Source organism: Gracilinanus agilis, chromosome 3 (genome assembly GCF_016433145.1).
Source record: "Gracilinanus agilis isolate LMUSP501 chromosome 3, AgileGrace, whole genome shotgun sequence".
NCBI classification, from domain to species: Eukaryota; Metazoa; Chordata; class Mammalia; order Didelphimorphia; family Didelphidae; genus Gracilinanus; species Gracilinanus agilis.
The window spans coordinates 328796081-328815721 of NC_058132.1; the positions used below are offsets into that span (position 1 = coordinate 328796081).

General features: G+C 34.0%; 1 protein-coding gene across 1 annotated transcript in view; it reads right to left on the reverse strand.

Annotated features, from left to right (window-relative positions):
- Window positions 1-19641, reverse strand: part of ARMC8 (armadillo repeat containing 8) — a 123254-nt gene that overhangs the window by 75317 nt on the left and 28296 nt on the right. Inside the window, exons 3-5 of the mRNA XM_044669990.1 lie at window positions 6460-6531; window positions 5040-5182; window positions 4828-4925 (exon numbers count right to left, since the gene is read on the reverse strand). Of these exons, the coding sequence (XP_044525925.1) occupies window positions 4828-4925; window positions 5040-5182; window positions 6460-6531 (313 nt within the window). The remainder of the gene's footprint in view (window positions 1-4827; window positions 4926-5039; window positions 5183-6459; window positions 6532-19641) is intronic.

A 19641-nucleotide genomic window follows, 5' to 3' on the forward strand; every position in this document is an offset into this window, starting at 1 on the left:
AAAACTCTTGACATAAGATGTACAAATATATAAATTACTGAGGTTCATTGAAACTCATCGTTTAAGACAGGTATGGGAAAATTTTGTGAACAACAGTCACTGATCAGTATTGGGAAAAAATTAATCAAGGGTCTCATAAATGAAAAGACTTTCTCCCTTCAACAAAAAATTTTGAGGTCCTTTATATTTAATACTTCAATTTGCTTATCATGCACATTCTTCTTATCTCTGTAATTTAGCGTTTGCTCTCTCAAACTGCTCTCAAAGTTTACTAATGTCTTTTTTTTTTTTAACTGTTTTAATTACCAAATCCAGTGACTAACCCTGCTTTTAAAGTCTTTAATCTTCCTAGGCAACAACTGACACTACTTACAGATACCACACTAGAGATCTTCCTCTAAGTTCACATTGAAAGACTACTAATCTTTTGGTAGTCACTCATCAGTTCACCTACCTGTACTACCTAGCCTATGTCTACCCATCTTGTCCACATGGAAAGATTTTTGTCAAAAATAACTTAATAATATGCTTTCTTCTGACCTATCACTGTATAAACCTTTTAGAAAAAAGGAAACAGGGTCAGTTTGATTGGATGACTTCATGTTTATTAAGTCATCATGTCTTCTCTTTCTAAAAAAAATCATAAACTTGTCCTTTAATAAGATATTCTAGAATTTTACAAAGAGAGGAATCAGGCTCCCTCATGTAAATATAGTTTGCAGATTGAACTTTCCTTCCCTTTTTTGAAAATCAGGTACAAGTCTTGCAGCCTTCTCCATTCCTAATGGTTCTTCAAAGATTTCTGAGAGTAACTCAGTAATATCTATCAGTTCTTTTCAAGAGTCTAGATGTTATTCATTTGAACCTGTAGATACTCTTTTAACATCTCATTTATCTTCAATATAAAGTCTTCATTTACCATTTTTTATTGTCCTTTCCAATCCAAAGATTATTCTCCTATCCAATCTAACCCAACTTACAGTTGTTACCTTTCTTTTATTCTCTTGACTTCATTTTTTTTTTTACAAACCAGAAATGTAATTTCATAACTGTCAACTGTTCCTGATGAGAAAATTCCTCTTCCAAAGTAGATCAGGACTTTCTCTAAAACTTAGTTTCTTAAAGAGTTGCTGGAGGCACTGAAAGTTTAAATATTTGAAAAGGTCACTTGGCTAGTATTTTCTGAGAGGTAGGAATAAGGCCAATCTTCTTGATTTTGAATCAAGTTCTCTACCCATTCTGCCTCTCTGCTCCAAATATAACTTTAAAAAACTGTTTTTGTAGTCTTCAGCATTCACTGTCTGCCTCACTGCCTTCTGGAATTTACTTTTCCTGACACTGCTTTACTAGATCATGCTATTCTTTTGTACTAATCCTCAATTATTTAACCTAGTTTCCACTTTCTAATCAAGTTTCTAAAGCAATTTTTATTATAAATTTGTAGTTAATGAAAATTATTAATCAAATAAACACAAGCAGTAAAGATTAAAAATCTAAAGGATTTTTTGTGCTTGGTTGATGCAAATTGCCTATGTGAAAAGAGGCTAGAGTCTGCTTCTGGGACAGTGATGATTACATGTAATGGAGGTACCTTTGAGAGATTTGTGCAGGTATACATATTATAAAACTAGTTTTGATTTACAGCCACGCTTTTTGTGGTGGCAAAAAAAATGGAAAATGAAGGGATGCCCTTCAATTGGGGAATGGCTGAACAAATTGTGGTATATGCTGGTGATGGAACTATTGTGCTCAAAGGAATAATGAACTGAAGAATTCCATGTAAAGTAGACCTCCAGGAATTGATGCAGAGTGAAAGGAGCAGAACCAGGAGAACATTGTACACAGAGGCTGATACACTGTGGTAAAATAGAATGTAATAGACTTCTGTACTAGCAGCAATGCAATGACCCAGGACAATTCTGAGGGATTTATGGAAAAAAAACGCTACCCACATTCAGAGGAAGAACTGCAGGAGTGGAAAACACAGAAGAAAAACAACCCCTTGAACACATGGGTGGATGCGGACATGGTTGGGGATGTGACACTAAATGACCACACAAATGCAACTATCAATAATATATAAATAAGTCTTGATTGATCACACATGTTAAAACCAGTGGAAATGCGTGTTGGATATGGGGGGGGTAAGGGGGATGAAGGGGAAAGTAAAAACAAGAATCATGTAACCATGGAAAATCTTTCTAAAAAAATAAAATATGTAAAAAAAAAAACTAGTTTTGTTCTGCAAATCACATGATCAGGTCTGGAGTTTTCTTCAAAAAGTCTCTAGCAACTAGATGGATAACTTGGTCATTTTTCGCTTTGGCTGGCACTCTTCCTTTGACTCCTTCATGGATGGCATCCAGTAAGAAACTGGTAAAGAGAGTCTGAGCATTTTCCCCACTTTAAACAACATGATATATGGCTCAATTAAAATGGGCTTTGATCTTGTTGCTTCACCATTTTTTAAAGGGATTAGAGACCATGATTTTGTGGAGGAGAGTGGGGATCTAGATATTCCATTATCCCAGATTCTGAGTTTTTGCAGCAAGCTCAGCATCAATGCCCTGGAGAAGTAAAGAATGCGTTTTGGGACCTAGCCCAATAGTAACTGAGAGTAGGATTCATCTGGTAACAATGCAGAATTTGGATGTGATCTTGGTAAGACCAATGTTTTTTAAGAATTGAGTTATATGTTCAAACCTATTCTCACTAGAAATTGAGGTGTGATAGAAGAGGGTGTGTGCCCAAGGATTAGGGAGAAATGTGTATGCCTTTTTCCTTTTCTCTATCCCTTTATAAAAGCTAATTGACATTAAATGACTAAATATAACAAGAGTGCTAATCATTACCTGGGGGGTGGGTTGGGGTGGGGGTGGGGGGTTGTGACAATTGGTGGAGGCTCTAGTCAAGGTAGGAGAGAAGAGATACTTAGAAGCTCCTTTGAGTACTCCAGGAACCAGGAGGGATAACATAATCTAGTTAACACCTACTCTGGGAGGCTGAACCCAGAACATACTTACTATATCATTTAACAGAGTAGAACCAATGAATCCTAAAAACTAAAAACTGCATTTGTTTTGTATTCTAATTCGCCCCAAATTCTAGAGTCTATATTTTTCATTTTTTAAATATTAATTCTGGTTTATATGTATACAGTTCTGGTTTTGTTCATTTCACTTTCCATAATCTCAAAAGGACCTTCTATTCTGGCATACGTTACATTTATCATTTCTATAGCCCCTTAATCTTTTACATTAATGTATAATAACTTATTTGATAATTTTTTCAAAAAGATATGCAAATCATTTCTAGTCTTTTGCTATGATATCTGTAAGTTATGACCATATCATACAAATAGATTTTTTCTGTTACAATGAAAAGCAACAAAATTGCTAGGTCAAAGGCTATTAATTAGCCTTGCAAATCTTGCAATTTTTTGCTATATACATGGCCTTGTTGGTCTTGAAGTTATTTGTATAAGACTTTGTATTTTGTTTTATTTTGTATACTTTGTATTAAGACTTAAATATTAGAAACTACAGTGCCACTCAATATATTTCCCACAGACCTGCCAACAATTAGTTTTATAATTTTTTTCCTATGCCTGATGTTACAGTGAATGTAAGGTGGTATATTAAGGTTGTCTTGATTACATTTCTGAATGTTTACCGAGTTTGAGCATCTGTTAACATAAGTTAACACCTTATTCTGTTATTAAAATCCAATTTAATTTAAGTTCTCTGTGTAATCTTGCTGATTTCTTTCTGTTGCTCCCCTTTTTTTAATCCTTATTTCTATTTTTTCTTCAGAATTTCATTCTTACGGACTTTCTATTCTTGGGGTTAGTTTTCCCTGAAAAATTTTATTCTTTCTCTGAATCTTTTGAAATCTTCTCTTCTAAAATCTAAGGTTTATGTAAGACTATGCCCACCTTTCCTTTCTTCAATATCATCTCTACCTTCACCACCAATTCCTCCTTCATGGTCAGAATCAGGTTCAAAATTACTTATTACCTATTTTACCTTTTGAAGGAAAAAATGATCATCAGACATATAATTTATCAGTTGTTTTGCTTTCAGCAAAAGAGAAAGCTCCCACATATTTCCAGATAGTTGAAATCCCCTATCACTAAAATGCCATGCTTCCAAACTGTTTATTATCTGTTTGGTCAAGGAGTATATAACACACAAAGATATCACTTCTGTTTCTCCCACTTTTGATCCTCACACAGATGTTCTTCATGTTTTGCTGTTTGCAGTTCCTAGATTTCCATATATGAATATAACTTGTTTAAAAAAAAAAAACACTACCAAAAGAAATGCTAATCCACACCCCTTTCCTTTTTAACTTTTGTTCATTTTCAATAGTGTACCTTTTCAGAGTCATAGACCAGTTATAAGTCTTATTCCACCAAATTTCAGTGATATTTGTGACACCAAGTTCTTTTTCATTAGGACCTCTGGTTTATAACTCTTTCTGTTATTTTCCCCATCTGTGATCTAATATGCTCTACAGTACCAGATTTGACATATGTATATGATCCCTTTTGATCAGATTTGTAAGCCTCTAGGTAATATTTTTTTACCATACTGTTAATATACTATATCCTTGGCCATCATTCCTATGTTATTAAGTTATGGTACAGAAATCCAAGTACCACTGTCAGACATATTTGTTGTTAATTTCCTCAATCTACCTTTTTCTTTTAACTCCCCCATCCTCAATCAGCCATAATATGGAAAATATCATTTATACTCACAAAGTATTCATTATTATTAGTATTATAATACTAGAACTTAAGATTTTCATCTTCGTAAAACTTACTGTATAAAGTAGTTCCTCTGGGGTAACTGGACTGGTAAAAATGGTGCGAAGGCATCTAAGGCAAGCTTCAATGAATTTCAAATCTTGAGATAGTAATCCTATTAACAAAAACTGGGATTATCATACAGTTTTAAGAACAGATTTATTGCACTAAAACCAGAAAGCTATATCAAAATGCACTATATTAAAATTAAGGTTTGAGCTTTACATACCTTGCAGCAAGGCAGGAATAATATGGCAGTCCAGGAGAGACTTGACATTGTTTTCAGTACCCATAGCAAGACTTCCCAAGACCACAGCACATTCAGTTTTTAGCTCTGTGCTCGAAGTTTCTTGCTGAAGCAGATATAAGAGTCTACAAAAGTAAAAATTAAAAAAAAAACTAAAAGACGAAAAAAGTTAAAACACAAAGCATCACTAAATAACAACAAAAAGATAATGATAGCTATTTAAATGGTACAATGGATTCAGCTCATTGTAGCTATTTGGGGGAACTTATTTGATTTAATTAACTGGTTAATTAAAATTATAACTAAAAAAAACATAATGAAGTTCTGTATATTTTAATGGCCTAATAATTTTCTGTGATTCTTCTTTGTAGAACTAAGATAACAAAAGTCTATAGAACCTGACTTCCGAGTAGATCTTTGGAGATCCATGCCTCCCAAGCCCAAACATTAGTTGGTCCTTCAAGTATAGAACTGAACTCCATAAACTAAATAAATGCAGCATTTTTTAGATAAAAGCATAGAAGCCTACCTCAGAACCAACTGAGAAAGAGTTATAGACATCTGACCCCAAATAAGTACATTAGAGAAATAACACAACAGGTGATACATTAGTAGTATACTTTGGACGGTTGTATAGAAATATAAGAGCCAAGAGGCAGCCAGGGCTAACAAGATTTGCTCCTTTGAGATTCAAATTAGGGTTCCCTTTTCCTCCCAAAGTTACTACACACACACACACACACACACACACACACACACACACACACACACAAGTATGTATGTATGTATGTAAAAAAATCCCCCTAAGGAGAGGTTCTACTGATAGATGACACTCTACAAAGAAGTAAAATAGTACTAAATCTCTTCAAATTTTAATTAATGATTTTGTCACTTTTTTTTTGGTCTTCTCATTCAAAGAAATCATATGGTCTATAAAATGGTAATTCTAAAAAGTAAAATTCATAGCATGACAATTAATAAAATATAACTTTCATACATTTCAAAAATGGTATTTGGGTCCCATATAGTAATTGGTCCAAATTAGAGGAGAAATTGCAAAAGATCAGGATTAGAAGGAAAATAATAGTGTTGATACAATGTATAAGCCAAGTTATTTTAAATTTTGCTTATTTATTTAGAATATTTTGTTACTGTTACAGCAATCTTATTAAATTTCTAATATGATAGGAATTAAATAACATTCTCTGGATAAATCAATTCTCTGGTACTTTAGTTTTTAGAGGCATTTTCTTCACATGCTTCAGACTATCATTAAGAAAAATTAAGAAGCATTTTCAGGAACAGAAAAATTTTAAGAAAAGTAATTCTTAAGACTGGAAAGGAATAGAATCAGAATGTTCTATGAATAAGGGGGAGGGTGTTCATTTACAAAAAAACATACCTTGGTACTGCTCCTAAAACAATGAGGTTGGCTTTCTGTTTGTTATTTCCAATTACAGCATTTTTCATGTCTCTAAATTCAAAAAGGAAAAAAGTAATCTTGTTGAAATATCAGAGAAATTCTTCAAATGATTCTATTAATTGACCCCTCTTATAGCAGCATCATGCATTAAACAAAGCATTTTTTTTTTAAAATCCTATTCTATGTCAGAAAAAGCATTATTTTTGGCTAGCTGACACTTAGTAAAATAGATGCGGAGGAACTGTAGACAGCTTAACACAAAGCTATCAAGCCAAACTAAACAAAACAAAAGAACTAAAAGCACGTGTCCTATTGAGCTAGAAGTGTAACCTTCAGTTTATTAAAGATAATCAGAATATCTATCTATACAAATCATAAGGGACTTTGAAAAGATATAACAGCAGAAATAACTTTGTTTAATGGGCTTCTGATTATTAATGTCAAGTGAGTCATAAAAACAGGGAGATAGACACATGCCAAAATTGTCTTCCTTCCCCAGATACATAAGATATCTAGTGTAGATTCCAAATGAAAAACAGATTTCTCACATATGGTATAGTAATCCAAGTACTATTTGTTAATGATATTTTTTTAAACCCTGACCTTCCATCTTGGAATCAATACTGTGTATTGATTCCAAGGCAGAAGAGTAGTAAGGGCTAGGTAATGGGGGTGAGATGACTTCCCCAGGGTCACCCAGCTAGGAAGTATCTGAGGCCAGATTTGAACCCAGGACCTCCTGTCTCTAGGCCTGGCACTCAATCCACTAAGCCAACTAGCTACCCTCAATGACCTTGTTTTGACTGCAAAAAAAAATCCAGAATACCACAAAACTTCCAAAATGCACACCATAAACACCCCAAAAAAATTCAACATAGTCATCAATATAGAAAAAAATTAATAAAAAAGAATCCCATCTGTCAACACTATGATACACAGGAGATAAGTAACACAATTTATGAATGTTGGATAGACACTGTGGATAGACAATTAAATGAGCTCAGAATTTAATAGAACAGGCTTCTAACTTTTGAGAAACTCTGCAGTAATTTTAATGACTCTGAGGTTCTCATTTTACAAAAGTACCCTCTTGGTAACATCACTATTCTTCCAGTGATGTTATACACCTGTGTGTGAATCACAACATGCTAGTCTCCTGTCAGATTATTAAAAGTGCCTTAGAGAAGTACATGGTGGGCTTGAATAAGTGGTAACATAACATAAATGAAAAGTGCTTAGGAAAAGCAGTGCAAACAATGTAATGAGAGCTATATTGCCAGAAAAAGAGGTGAGTCGTTCATATATCAAGTTGGAGGGATAAAAGATGGACATCCCATAAGTTCTTCTGTAGTCCATACAATATCAAGAGATCTATGGAAAAGCCCTCCCCAGCACATTAGGTGGAATCTCAATGGATGATTTATGAGAAAATATGGATCAACAAGACAGAGGACTAGACATTTTCTCTAAGCCCCATGACCTCTCAAATCACGCCAAAACATAAATTATACACCAAAGATAAAGCAACATCAGCCACCTCCATGGTTTAAGACACCCAGAATCCCAAAGAATGTTTATCATACACACCATACCCCACACTCCCCCAACACACATGCGATCTACCTTGAGCTCACTCAGCATGCCCTCATCTACTCCATCAGTGGCAGTAAGGTTACACTACATGCCCTCATAACCCAACCAGGCTGAGGAAAGCCAGCCAATACTACAGAAGCACTCTAGGAAACTTTCTGAGTTGTAAAAGATTTCTGCAAAACAAAGGAAAATGATCCAGTATTTGATGCAACAGAAGATCTTGTGGGATTTAAAGAGAACATAGGACTACCACACTGTACCTGAGTAGTTTAAAAGAGAAACGAGAATGATGAGATTAGAATTATGGCTTGCATAAAAAAAAATGGCCATAAGAGAAAAAGTGAAATGTATAATGTCAAGTCCCATCAAAGAACCTAAAGAAAAAACAAGAGTTATAAAATGCAAATACACAGAAGTGAGGGACAATCTGGAAGAAGAGAATAAAAAAAGAAAAGGAAAAAAATGATGACCATGCAAGTGAAAAGTACTGATCTCAAAGAAATGATCCAAATATACAACCTAAGGATCATGGGTCTCCCAGAAGAACAGGACAGAATGAAAAAAATCTAAACGTGGCAAAAAAATATGAATACAATAATGCAAACAATAATAATAGAGAACTGGTCAGAACTTCTGAACACAGAAAATGAAATACCAGTTGAAAAATAAACCACCTCCAGTAAAACCAAAAACTGCAAATTCTGAGACATGCAGTAAATTCAACAAGTTCTGCAAAGTGATCAAAAGAAAAACTTTTTCAGAAACAAAGGAAAAGGGGGCAGCTGGGTAGCTCAGTGGATTGAGAGTCAGGCCTAGAGACAGGAGGTCCTAAGTTCAAATCCTGCCTCAGACACTTCCTAGCTGTGTGACCCTGGGCAAGCCATTGCCCACCCTTACCATTCTTCCACCTATGAGCCAATACACAGAAGTTAAGGGTTTAAAAAAAGGGAAAAAAAAAAAAACAAAGGAAAAGATACCCTAATAACACAAGAATATTCCACGCCTGCTAGAAAATAAAGAATGGGATGGAATAATGTGCTCCAAAAACAATGGAACTCAGGATTGAATAGTTTGGAAGGACCCATTAAAAAAACAAAAAGTGATAAACAAGGAAACTGCATTATGAGAAAAGTAACCTTAGATAATAAGCCAACATCAGTAATAAACATACATTCCAATGCCTTGGAATTCAAATTCATAAAGGAAATGTTAACTGAAGAAGATATAGACAATAACACAATAATGATAGGAGATTTCAGTATCTCATGGTTTGGGATGTGTCTAGCAAAAAACAATAAAAGGAAAATATGGAATTTAAATTGCTGGAGAAACCAGAGCTAAAAGATTTATGGCATCTTCTAAATGAGAATAGAAAATAATATACATATTTCACAGCAACAAGTGAAACTTTTACGATAAAAATTGTTCATATGTTAGGACAAAAAGATATTGCAAACAAATGTAAAAAGGCACAAATAATAGGCAATAATGCAATTAAACAGTGATTGTTTCAAGGACTATTAAGACAGAATCGATTGGAGACAATAACAAAATCTTGAGTCAGTTAATGAACATACGATAGAAATAATTATGTGAAAGAAAACTATAATTAAGAGGCAATATATAAAAATTTCTGGGATGTAGCTAGAGCTGTCCTTGTTGGAAAAACCATAACAGAAGGTGGGGGGTGGGGGTGGGAAATGATCGATGAACTGAATATGCATTTTTAAAAATCAGAAAGTCAACAAATAAATAAGCATAGAAGAGGAAATATTAAAAATTAGAGGATGATAAATTAGAAATAAAAACCCCACAAAATGGAAACTAAAACTAAAAGCAGGTTCTTATAAAAAGACTAATAAAAATGATAAACCTTTAGCTACTCTGCTTAAAAAGACAAAATCAGATCAACAAAATAGCAAATAAGTAAGGTGAAATAACAAGAAAATTATAGTAACTATGCTAAGACTGAAAACACAAGAGGAATAGAGGAATATCTTTAAAATATAAAATACTAGGGGCATCTGAGTGGCTCAGTGGATTGAGAGCCAGGCCTACAGACAAGAGGTACTGGGGTCAATTCCAACATTAGACACTTCCTAGCTAGGTGACCCTGGGCAAACCACTTAACCTCAATTGCCTAGCATTTATCACTCTTCTGCCTTGAAACCAAGACTTATTTTTGATTCTAAGAGAGAAGGTAAGGGTTATTAAAAATAAAAATAAAAACTTCAGGCCAATGTCATTAATAAATATTGACTCAAAATTTTTAAACAAAATCCTGTTGGACAATGATTTATCCAAGAAATATTTCACAATGATTATGTGAGATTTATACCTGGGATTCAAGGATGGTCAATCATTAAAATAAATATAATCATATTAAAACTCAAAATATCATGATCATCAATATATACAGAAAAGGCCTGTGAAAAGTACAGCACTCAGCCTAAAAACCCTATAAGAATACAGACAAAAACTTTTTTAAAATAACATAAAAAGCATCTATCTAAAACCAAAAACAATGCAATCCTCGGGAAAAGGAAGGATGTGCATGAACTTAAATGTCCTAAGCAGTTTGCTATTTTGTCATTTCTCCCTTACCTTCATAAACCTTAATAAGCAAACCAGGCTAGTTATCTGAATAAATGTTGAAGGTCTGTGACTTGTGGGGAAAGTATTTATGTTGGAATCAACCTGCCATAACTAAATCAACAGTATCAATACCAATGAAGAGAAGTTACACATAAGAGAAAGAAATCCTGAACATTCCAAGATTTATTCCCAGACAAGATGGGAATGCTAAATAACTCTTATCATAAGAAACAGCTTCATCAAGATTGATGCTCTTGTTTTACTTTGTCACTGAGGAAGTTTCTGGATCTTGAAGACACAAGTGAAATCTTGGTGAAGCTACCAAGACAACATCATGGAATTGTGGCTAGTCTATCTTGAAATCCACTGAGGCAAGAATTCTTTACTCTTAGGGGTCCAGATAAGATTTCAAAGGCTATGTGAACTTGGAAGGGGGGAAAATACATTGTTAATTTTATAAATTTCTAAATGAAATCTAGTCTTTCCTTCAATTATTTAAAAAATAGTATTTTGAGAAGGGATCCATAGACTTTCCTAGATTGCCCAAAAGGTCCATGACAGGAAAAACAAAAAACTAAGAACTCTTGCCTTAAGGCTTTTTTACATCATAGCACTGAAGAGGTCAGCATTCAGCTCTCCAAACTGGGCATGGGTGTTAAAGATAGAGAAGTCAATTCTTTCCATAGAGAAGTCAAACTCAATAATGAACTGAGTACTAGAAGAGAGTAGTGGAGTAGAGCACTCTGAATGTTCACAAACAGTGCAAAGGTGGCAGATAGCCCCCTTGTTATAACTAAAATAATATCCTTTTTGTGTTTGCATTTGAACTTAGCAACAAAATACTCAAAATCCACCCCATGAAAGTAGATATTCTCAGCTGTGGATTTGACTTCAAAGATACTATCTTTAATGGTGAGGACTGAGATATTTAAAGTGCTTCCTTTGAGTCAAAGATCAGCACAATTCCCTCATGTAAGACAAAACCAATAACAGCAGCAGTTTGAGACCAGTGATGGTTTCAGTATTCAAGGGGTCTAATATTAGTCATTGAAGCTGGAACTATGATTCCATTTTTTAACAGTCTTTCACAATCACAGTTTTACACGATCACAGTTTTAACAGTCTTTCCAAGGTAAGCATTAGCAATTATTCTCATCTTTGTCAGGACCATAGAAGACACTTGCTCTGATAATGGCTTGTGGTCAACTGTCTGACTTTACACCTTCATCATTAAATGTGACCAGTCAGGCACAAAGTATCAAAAACATTATATTACAATTAGATTCTTTGTAGCACTGCTGCTCAAACTGTCAGTGAAAGCAATAGAGCTGGGCGGGGGAGGGGTAGTCTTGCCAACTGCAGGTCCCTCAGCTGGAAATTTCCACTGTCTTAAGACATTGATCAATAGAACAGGAGAAAAACATAATATTGCTCTTTTATTAAATATAACAACTTTCTCTACAGTGAAAACTATAGTTAATAGAGCTACAAAGTTACATGGCTCTTGAATTACGTGTAAAATGACTTACATGCTCATCAAGTTGCAATAATTATGTTGTCAAATTATCCTTTTGAAGAATGCAAAATCTAAGTACACTAAACCTGTGATATCGCATGCTTAGGAAATGGTGTGTTTTGGTTAATAAAGTTATGTTAATCAAGTAATTATCACATACAATGATCTTATACTCCTTAATTAAAATTAAAAAAACTGAATACTTCCTCTATATGCCTGAAATGAATTTAATTCAAAGTTCTTGTAATTGTCAACTATTAATGTTCAAAGGATATAAAAAGGAGAATGCCAGATAACAAAGAAATGGCTGTAAATATCAACTGTGAAATTCACTGTCTTTCTGAAGTAGTTTATGACTCTTAAAGGGAACTAACAAATCAAAAAACAATCATCTATTAAGCACTTTTGATGTCCTGGGCACTAAGAGTTTTCGTGGTTCTATAACTTTGGATTTCAACTGTTATCTCTTGCCCATAATACTCTCAAGTGCCAAGGGTACCAGATTTAAATGTAACTGGGAAATATTTAACAAAATATGTTAATAAGTGATCTTCAGGAATCCTTACGTATGGTTTAAAAGCCCCCTTTTCTGTTTGAGTTTGATACTACTGGCCTAGACATTTACAAAGTCAAATATTTAACTGAACATTGCCCAGAGGGAGGGAAAGAAAATGAATGATGTAAACATGAAAAAATATTCTAAAGAAACAAACCATCACCATTCACATAGTTTTCCATGTTAAAAACACTGCTATTATTTTCTGCTTTCTACTCTCCCTTATCCAGTCACCCTGTCCCATCAATTCTACTTCTACAATATCTATGTCATCCATCAACTTCAGTCTATTCCCACAGACACTATCAAAATAACTATCCTTATTCACACTTAACTAGATTACTGCAATAGCTTAATGGGTCTTCTTGTTACCCTTCTTTCCTCTGCCAGACCAATTCCTTGCTCAATGATCTAGTGATAACATTCCTATACTCAAAACATTTCAACTAACTGAAGTTCAAAGTTCTTTGACTGTCATTCAAAATGATCCATAATCTAGTAGTCTTACCTTTTCAGCCTTATTTCATATACTACGCCTATCCATATATTATATACCTAGCATAATAGGTTACTTGTTTTCCCGTCTGTATACCTCATACTTGACTGCTTTTGCTTATGTTGTTTCCAATGTCTGAAAGAGCCTTTCTCCTTGTTGAATTTCTATCTATCCTTTAAAGCTCAGCTGAAATGTCACCTCTTCTAGGTAGTCTTCCTTAAGGCTTCACATAGCCCTTGGCTTCTAATTCTTTAGTATGCATGTGCTATTTTGGCTATACTTATCTCTCTATCATAGTCCCCTCCTAAACTATAAAATCTATGAGATTTTATATAGATTTTATACAGGGGCAGTATCTTTTTTACTTCTAGTATCTAAAAATGTGTCCTCCACATAGTTGAACTTCATTGCTGAGATTATAACTTAAAATACTAATATATTCTAAAGAGCACAGCAGTCTTTAAATCATATAGGGTTAGAGAATGGGATGTTGTGAACGAGTTTTAGGATGATATACAATTAACCCTCTAAACAGCCATACTATGAAAACAGAATACAATGAACACAATTTAAGTGTTTCAAGCCTATTCAGACCATTATTATAGACATCAATTATTATACAGTGATGAATGATCTAGCTATAGATATAAATACAAATTCAGATGGCATATAACACCGGACTGAAAGGTCATCTTGAAGAAGATAATCTGAGGCTTATTTCCTTGAACAAATCTCTGTTGTCAGTTTCCTTTTGAATCATTTGTCTTTCTCATAAAAGTGCAATGAAGATTGTGTAGCTATCTGACCTCCAGGGAAGCATAAGAAAGTCTCCCTCCTAAAGACTTAATTACTACCAACAAGAAATAAAGCAGCCTTCTTCTTACATGTTTTATTGTCTTCCAGAAAATCTTCCAGATTGTTATGGCCAGTGCCACTGACTTGTAAGAAATATTAAAAATCTCATCTATTATTTCTAATATAATGTGAATGCCAATCTTCCATCAGCTTCAATCTCATCTTCAATTTCACTTAGAAACTTAATTTTTCTGATGGAATATAAAGGAAAGATATTCATCATTATTCCAGAAACCTGTACAAATATGCCATAGGAAGATCTTAGTAAACATGTTTCCAAACAAGACACAAGACCATAACTTTCTCTAAGTTCTCCAGGATGATAGGCATTTAACAATATACTATGCATAAGAAGTATAAAAATAGCATACCTAATGTTATAGTGAGACAAAGTTCTATAGCAGGGGTCAGCAACCTTTTTGGCCGTGAGAGCCATAAACACCACATTTTTTAAAATGTAATTTCATGAGAGCCATACAGTGCTCACAGTGTGCGCTCTTGTAACAGCGCCTGAAAAAAAAATTGACTTTATGGCTCCTGCAGAAAGAGCCATATGTTGCCGACCCCTGTTCTATTGGATACCTGTGAGGTGGGTAACTATTATAATATCTCTTCTGAAATAAAATTTCATATTCTGAATTTCTGTTTCACTCCTCAGTTGAATCCATCATGTAATATTAGCAAATAGGAATAAGGTTTTAAAATTTCACTAAATAGTGTATTACAACTGTCAAAAAAACATAACCTCACATAACTATCAAAATGTTCCTTCCTTTCCTGTAGATACAAAAATATAATGGAACCATCAAAAAAATTACCCATCCATTCATGTGGCTAATTATACCTCATAAGTTACTCACATGTCACATGCATGATGATGTTGAATAATGGAGAAATTAAAATTTTAAAGCTGTATGAGAGCCTGTTATACTAAAAAAAAAAGTCATCTTTCCTATATTCCACTTAAAGAAGACCAGTAACCACTGTCAAAGTAAAACAATTTAAAACACTTCTGTGAATGAACTTTTCAAAAATTAACTATCTGAAAAAGGTATTTTATGACCATGATTTACTAATTGATCTTCACCAGCTACTTCTCTTCTAATTATATATCTTAATTTAAGGTATGTTGTGAGGAGGATTACTTAGTTAATATTTAGGAGACCTAACAGGAAGGGCTGGAGAATTCCAAATGGAATGGGGGAGCAGGAAGTGTGGCTTGCTCTCTCTCTCTGAGATGGACTCCAAGGTGGTTGGGACAAGCTGTAACTGTCCCTGGGAGACCTCAGAGCTAGTGGAGTTGTACCCTGATTCCCTGGGATCTTGGAGAGTGGTGAAGGCTGAAAAGGCAGAAGACCTCAATCCTGCAAGTCAACTCTGTGTAGTGAAGTGGCCTGTGATCTAGTGGACAGCTTGCAGACATCACTCCCTACCTGGTTACTTTGGATCATCAGCTGTGGAGGAATTGGTTCCTGGCATCCTGAAAACATCTCTGGAATAGTTGTGAGACCCCCAAAATCAAGCCCTCTTCCTCAGGTCCTCAGCCAAGCTGTCAAAACCTGGCAGAAGCCAGGTTGGCTAGGGATCTTACCCCTTTTGACTCCAGTTCTGGGTAGTTAGTCATAGCTTTACCTAACCCCCTTTCCAATCCCCTCATATTATAATTAAACTGATTCCCTGTGTGTTTTAGTAATTTAAAATCCTCATTGTGTGTATGTAATAATCTGAAGCTATTCCAGGCTGGGTGGGGCAGAGTGACAGTTAGTCAGGCTTAACTGCCATTTCAGTCAATGGTCATTCCCCTTATAGTTAAACCTGGTTCCCTGACTTGTAAAGTCTCACCCATTGTCCCTTCCTGTCTCCTATCCACCCCCACTGAGCCCACATTCAATATTTAAGTCAACTTCCCTGGTTTTCCCCATAATAGGTACCAGAAACACCTATTAGGAAACATGCAGCTCAGTTATCAGCAATACTCTACTAAGAAACCTGTCTTTTCAATTAACTGACCAAGGAATAATGGCATTTTGATTCTTTTAGAGAGAAGCACTTGCAAAAGACATGATATGTGGTTTTAAAACTTCAGGGCAGGATAATGATCAGTAATTTTACTATATTCTCAGAACCTAGAAAAAAAGTTTTCCCAGTTGTCTTTCTAAGTGTGTAATAATGCAAAATAATTCATCAAAAAATCTGTGTCTCTCTCAAATCAGGGAAATTTTCTTTTTACCCTCTTCCTAGTACTCTTAATGAAAGCAAAAATCTGTATGGAAGTCCATTATGCCTAGCTCTGTTCTGCTTCTTGTACATACTTTTAGACAGGCTATGATACAATACTGAATTTTGGCTTAGCTTATAATTCATTGTATTAATGAATGGCTAGCTACCTCCTTATTCAAAATTATTCTGTCCACCAAAAAAAACACCATTTACTTACATACTCCAAACACTGCACTTTCAGAAAGTATTAATTCTTTCTATAAAACTGCAAAGGCAAGGAGTATTTCAGGTCTGTTATCTCATCTCCAAATATTCTACTAACAAATAGGTTACTATAAAAAAAAAAAAACCAAATTCACAATTTGAAAACTGAACCTAAGTAATCTTGATTCATACTAGGATCCTTCTAAGATTTATGAAATAATTACTTCCCCTGGATAGAAGTTTTTTATATTATTTAGGAACCTCTTAAGATTGAGTTCATAATACCAATCTAAGACCTAATGTGACCTATTCATTTAAAAATGCTCATAAAGTATGTTTGGAGTTAAATAATAAACTTGGATATTTTAGTTCCATAATAGTTTTTAATTAATGTGTGAAACTTCCAAAATTTTAAAATATTATTTCCTTTTAAATAAAAGTTTATTTAAATTACAAGGCATAACTACAATTTAAATTACTTTAAAAATTTTAAATACATAATAAATTTACATAAGAGGTAATAAGGTAATAAGATTACCCGTCTAAATCTACTTACAAACTTTTTTCTGCACTATTCTCTGTTTTTTAAATGTTTTGTTTTTTCATCACTTTTATCACTTTTCATCATCCATTCCCCCTACACATAACTCTACTCAAGCCCACAAATAAAAACCTTCCCTTTTAATAAATATAATCTTCTAATATAGTCAAGCCAAATAAATTCATACTCCAACCTTTTCTTGAAACAAGACTTTTTACTTATAGCTAGAATCAGTCACAAGATAATGCCTCATCATCAGTCTTTGTGGATCCAGCATCAGCCATTAATCCTTTCAAAGTTATTTTTCTGTACACTGTTGTATTCATTATAGTTCTAGTTCTAATCTCTTAGTTCTGCATCATTTCACACCAGTGTTTGTTCTCAGGTTTCTCTGAATACTTTCATCACTTTTTTAAAGGAACAATAATATTTCATTACATTCATGTAACATAATTTACTCAGCCATTCCCCAATTAATGACCACCCACTTTATTTCTAGTTCTTTGCTATAATAAGTATTGCTCTAAATGTTTTTATACACATGGATCATTCTCTCTGTTGTTTATATCCTTGAGTATATATCCAGTGTCACTATTGCTAGATGAAAGAGTAAACTCAGTTTAGCAACTTTTGGGACAGAGTTCCAAATTGCTTTCCAAAATGACTAGGCCAATTCACAATTCAACCAATTCCACCAACCCAATCTGTGTGAGTTAAGAGTTAGAAGCATTGTTGTTTTAATTTGCCTTTCTCCAGTAGTGGTTTGACATACTTTTCATACAGATATAGATAGCTTGGATTTCTTCCCTTGAGCCTGTCTATTCTTATCATTTGGACATTTATGAAACTGGAGAAGAATTCTTATTCTTATAAACTTAAAATGAGTGAATAACACATTTACTAAGAATTTCCAATTGAGCAAAGCACTATGCTAAGTGCTGGGAATACAAATAGAAAACAAACAATAAAGAAATCAGTTTCTCTCTCTCTGTCTCTCTGTCTCTCTGTCTCTGTCTCTCTCTCTCTCTCTCTCTCTCTCTCTCTCTCACACACACACACACACACACACACACACACACACACACGCATATATACATATAGGAAATAAGGCTTTTATCAGAAAAACTTGCTGTAAGAATTGTTTTCCAAATTAACTATTTCTCTTCTAATCATAGTTATATTATTTTGGGGGAATTTTTATACAAAAGCCTTTTAATTTTATTTAATCAAAACTGTCTGTTTTACTTTCCATAACACTCTGATCACGAACTCTTCCCCATCTATAGATCCAAAAGGGCATTTCTTCTTTGGCCCTCCATTTCTTGAGCAGCCATTTAAATCTGAGGCACTAAGATGGGACAGCAGATAGAACTAGACCTGGAGTCAAAAAGATCTGAGTCCAAAGCTAATCTCAGACATTATCTCTGCAACCTGGAGCAAGTCACTCATTGCTTTTTGCCTCAGTTTCTTCATCTGTAAAACAGCACCTACTTCCCAAAATTGTGAGGATCAAATGAGATATTTATAAAGCACTTGGCAAATTTGAAGGCACATTATCATCAATCATGAATCCATATGGAGCTAAGCTTGGTATATAGTGTGAAAAGTTAGGTTTAAACCTAATTTCTGATGGACTGTCTTCAAGTTTTTGGTGAAATAATGAGTGCTTGCTCCAGTACCTGGAGTCCTTGTGTTTGATGAACACTAGGCTACAAAATTCATTTGATCCTGTGTGTTATAGAAACTAATCTGCTTTATTGCCTGACTTTGCTTGTTCTTTTTTTTTTAAGACAATGTACCAAATAGCTTTGATGAGTATTGTTTCATAGTATTGCTTAAGGTTGTTACCGTTAGGCCCATTTTTTCCCATTGTTTTTCATTATTTCCCTTGAGATTCCTGACCTTGTGTTCCTCATTTGAATTTTATTATTTAGTCTAATTCTATAAAGCAACTTTTTGGTAGTTGGCATAAAACTAAATCCATGAATCAAATTAGGAAGTACCATCAATTTTATAGTGTTGGCATACCCCAACTATGAGCATTAATCTTTTCAATTACCTAAGTCTCCATTTACTTCTAAAGAATATTTTATAATTGAAAAACAGTTTGGAATAAATATCTAATATAACTAAGTAAATTAATTTAGGGTAATATTGTTTTCATCATATTAGTGGAGCCTACCTAAAACAAGTTGAATTAGAAGCAGTAAAATAACAGATACAATGACCAATCCAATGTAATTGATTGAAACTGAATGCTTCAAAATCATAATGGCTAAGGTTGACCCCAAAGAATAGATTTGAGAAAATATCTCTCCCTCCCTGTCTTTTCAAAGGTGGGGAACCATGAGATTGAAATATTGCAAATGACATCAGATTCTTTGATAATGTGGATTTTACAGAGCTTTTTAAAAAATTTCTTCCTCTTTTAAAAAATTTCTTTATGATAGTGACAGCTCTCTGGGAGCATACTGGGAGAAGAGTATAATAGAAAATGTAAGAGATGTGAAAAAGATAATAAAAATCTATATGCTTCAAAAAGTGTTTTGTAGTTGTATTCTTATAATTATTTTGAGCATATGGGT